The 3,033-nt window shown below is 38.8% G+C and overlaps 1 protein-coding gene across 1 annotated transcript; it reads right to left on the bottom strand.

Moving 5' to 3' along the window:
• Positions 1-23: 23 nt before the first annotated feature.
• Positions 24-2,295, bottom strand: LOC130452104 (uncharacterized; the record flags this gene model as incomplete). Its single annotated transcript, XM_056791421.1, has 1 exon — positions 24-2,295. A coding segment is annotated over exon 1 (1,755 nt), but the record flags the coding sequence as incomplete, so codon positions are not given.
• Positions 2,296-3,033: the final 738 nt, after the last annotated feature.

Raw genomic sequence — 3,033 nt, 5'->3', positions numbered from 1 at the left:
CAATTATCAGAATAGAATATAACATCCAGTTCAACATCAGAGCGTTGTTCCTTGAGGTCCTTGAGGTAGAGGTAGACGCAGCTTCCGATTTCGTTGGCTCCTCGTTTTGCCTCTGTCTCATTCCAAAAATAGCAATTTACGTTTCTAGTATGCAAATCACTGATGATGAAGTTAAAGCAATTGAGTTTGCTTTTATAATAAAAGGATGAGACGAGCCCCCTTGGTGATGGCATGACAGCTTGTAGATCGAAGACTGCGACTATAGCTCCGCATGGGTTATCCTTGTCCCTTCCTTTTTCTGCTCGTGACAGCTCTGTCTCCTTCTTGTGTTTTTCGAATGTAGCTCTCATACTCTCCTTTTCTTCATCATTGGCATTACTGTAAGATTCACAGACATCACATTGATCTTTTTTCGGTTTAAAAAAGGAAATGTTAAATTCTGAATGAAATATTCTATTGAACATGATAGAATTTGCTGAGGGCAACTCTTTTTGCTCCCGACCTGCTTTATAGTCCCTGAATAGGTCTGCAAGGCTCTTGCCACCTTCGATCAACTCTCTGGAGGTCTGAGCCCTTAAATAGTGGGATTCGATTCGAGGAATCGAATTTATGAATTGGTGGACACTTTCCTTGATTTCTGGGTCAACTGTTGGATGATTATTGTGTTTCACACGTCGATCTTCGGCAACGAATCCTGTAGAGGATTTTTTTGAGAATGCAGTCTGTATTGTTCGAGCATTTATGTCAAGTGTGGCCATGAAAAATTGTTTGCAAACTCTCGTGCGGACGTTATGCACGTCAAAATAGAACGCTCTCTTCATGGCACGAAAGTTTTGAGTGCTGGAGTATCTGTATTTTGGTTTTATTTCGTCACTGTATGATACGATGAACTCCCTCTGCCGCTGGACATCGCCTAAACTCCAAAATCCAGAAAAAAGCTGTTGGCGAACTTCTTCCTTGATTTTTTCTGAGCATTTCAAACGGCATTTTGATTCACAAGATGGTCGGATTTTCCTGGCGCTGACTGAGCGTTTGGATTTGTAAGAAACGTATCCAAGATCGCTATTTCGAAGGGTTTTTGTTTTCTTCATAACCCAGTTGTCTGGGTTGCATGGCCGTTTTTTTCTTTTTCCTCTCTTCTGCCTCATTTCATCTTCTTCATGACTGAAATTTTCAAGGGGAGCTAAATTAGGCTTTCTGGAAAATTCCAGAGGTGAGGAATGTTTTGAGTCTGAACTTTCAGCACTATTTTCGGATTCATGCCAGTCACTGTCGTCACTGCTGTTCGGGTTTTCATCGTCAACCTGCTCGTCGTCATTGCTACGGGAAGCTGAAGGATCGTTTCCATCTTGATTGTGAATAATTTTAGTGAGGCGAATGATGGTTGGAGTTTCTTCGTCGACTACAACTGAATAAGAAGGTCCTTCTTTAGGGTCATAGTTTTTATAAGCATTATCATGAACAGTCGCACCTGTAGAGTACCCTTCAACTTCGACAAGTTCTGGATCGAATATTCCATCCGTGTTTGTAACGATTTCCGCTTGTGTTATGAGGTCTTCAAATGATGAGTTTACGTTTGAAGCAGTAGTGGTTGGCAGAGTCTGAATTGTTGGGAAGACGTCATCTTCGCTGGAAAAAACAGGAATCTTACCTGAAGGTAAAGACTCTAGAGGTGGTGGGGAAAAGTTGGCTGTATCCACTACATTTCGTTCCCGAACAAGAGGCGTTTTTAGTTCAAGAAGGCCTAATATTTTTGTTCCTCGTGTGTTAAGATTCATTCTGAAAAATCGTCAATAGTGCAACATTTAGACTTGGCTGGATGAAAAGCTGCTTTTTCAATCACCAATAGTGTAACATTTCGACTTACCTGTATGAAAGTCTGCCGTTCCAATCACCAATAGTTACAATAAGAAATAACACACCAAAAATTAATAACTTTACTCATCAAGAACGTTACAACTCAAAATAACACATCAACTGAGCAAATCGTGCACGGTATCTCATCGAAATCTATGTCACAACTGAGGATTTGACTCTATAGACGAGTGGAGGGGGTAGCAAGTGAATCGTCTACACCGATTCAACTGCTACCTGGCGACCACTGAACTCCCACAAGTTGGAACGGTTTTTTGAGATTGATAGAGCTTTTTTTTCTGAATCCAGTGATACCAATAACTCAAAATCGTCATATTTTGAGTTGTAACACTATTGAAGCAAGGGTGCGATTTGTTCCAAAACTTTTGCGGTACCTGCAAAACTGACGCGTCATTACAGAACACATTCAGGCGAAACGCCTTTTAGGTAAGAACATAGGGAAGTTTTTAAAGTGTTAACCAATTTGATAGTTTTTCCTTTGCACTTTTACGTGCTTATTGGTGTCTTTATAGAATAACCTTTTGAATTTTTTTATGATATTTCAAAAGTTTCGTAACTATTCAGCTGGTAAATAGAAGATTTTTTATTACGATCGTAACTAATAAATTTCGACTTTTGCTTTAGTATTTAATAAAATTCTGTTTGTTTCCAGATGCGAGTTCAGCAACAAACTATTCAGTGTAAAAGGAAATCTCACATTACATCGCAGATTCCATACTGGAGAACGACTTCACAAGTGCTCCGTATGTGACAAAACTTTCATACAATCCAGTCAACTTGTCATTCACATGCGCACGCACACTGGATAGAGACCTTAACGTTTGTACAGTTTGTCAAAAAGGCTTCACGTGTGGTAAACAATTGAAAGTATATTACAAAACACATACAGGCGAAAAGCCTTTTAGGTAAGAACATAGGGAAGTTTTTAAAGGGTTAACCAATTTGATAGTTTTTTCTTTGCACTTTGACATGCTTATTGTCGCCTTTATAGAATAACTTTTGAATTTTATTATGATATTTCAAAAGTTTCGTAACTATTCAGCTGGTAAATAGAGGATTTTTTTATCGCGATCGTAACTTATAAATTTCGACTTTTGCTTTAGTATTTAATAAAATTCTGTTTGTTTCCAGATGTGAGTTCTGCAACAAACTATTCAG

The sequence above is a fragment of the Diorhabda sublineata genome, unplaced genomic scaffold (assembly GCF_026230105.1).
Source record: "Diorhabda sublineata isolate icDioSubl1.1 unplaced genomic scaffold, icDioSubl1.1 Dsub_174, whole genome shotgun sequence".
NCBI classification, from domain to species: Eukaryota; Metazoa; Arthropoda; class Insecta; order Coleoptera; family Chrysomelidae; genus Diorhabda; species Diorhabda sublineata.
This window is presented reverse-complemented; position numbering and strand designations above follow the sequence as displayed.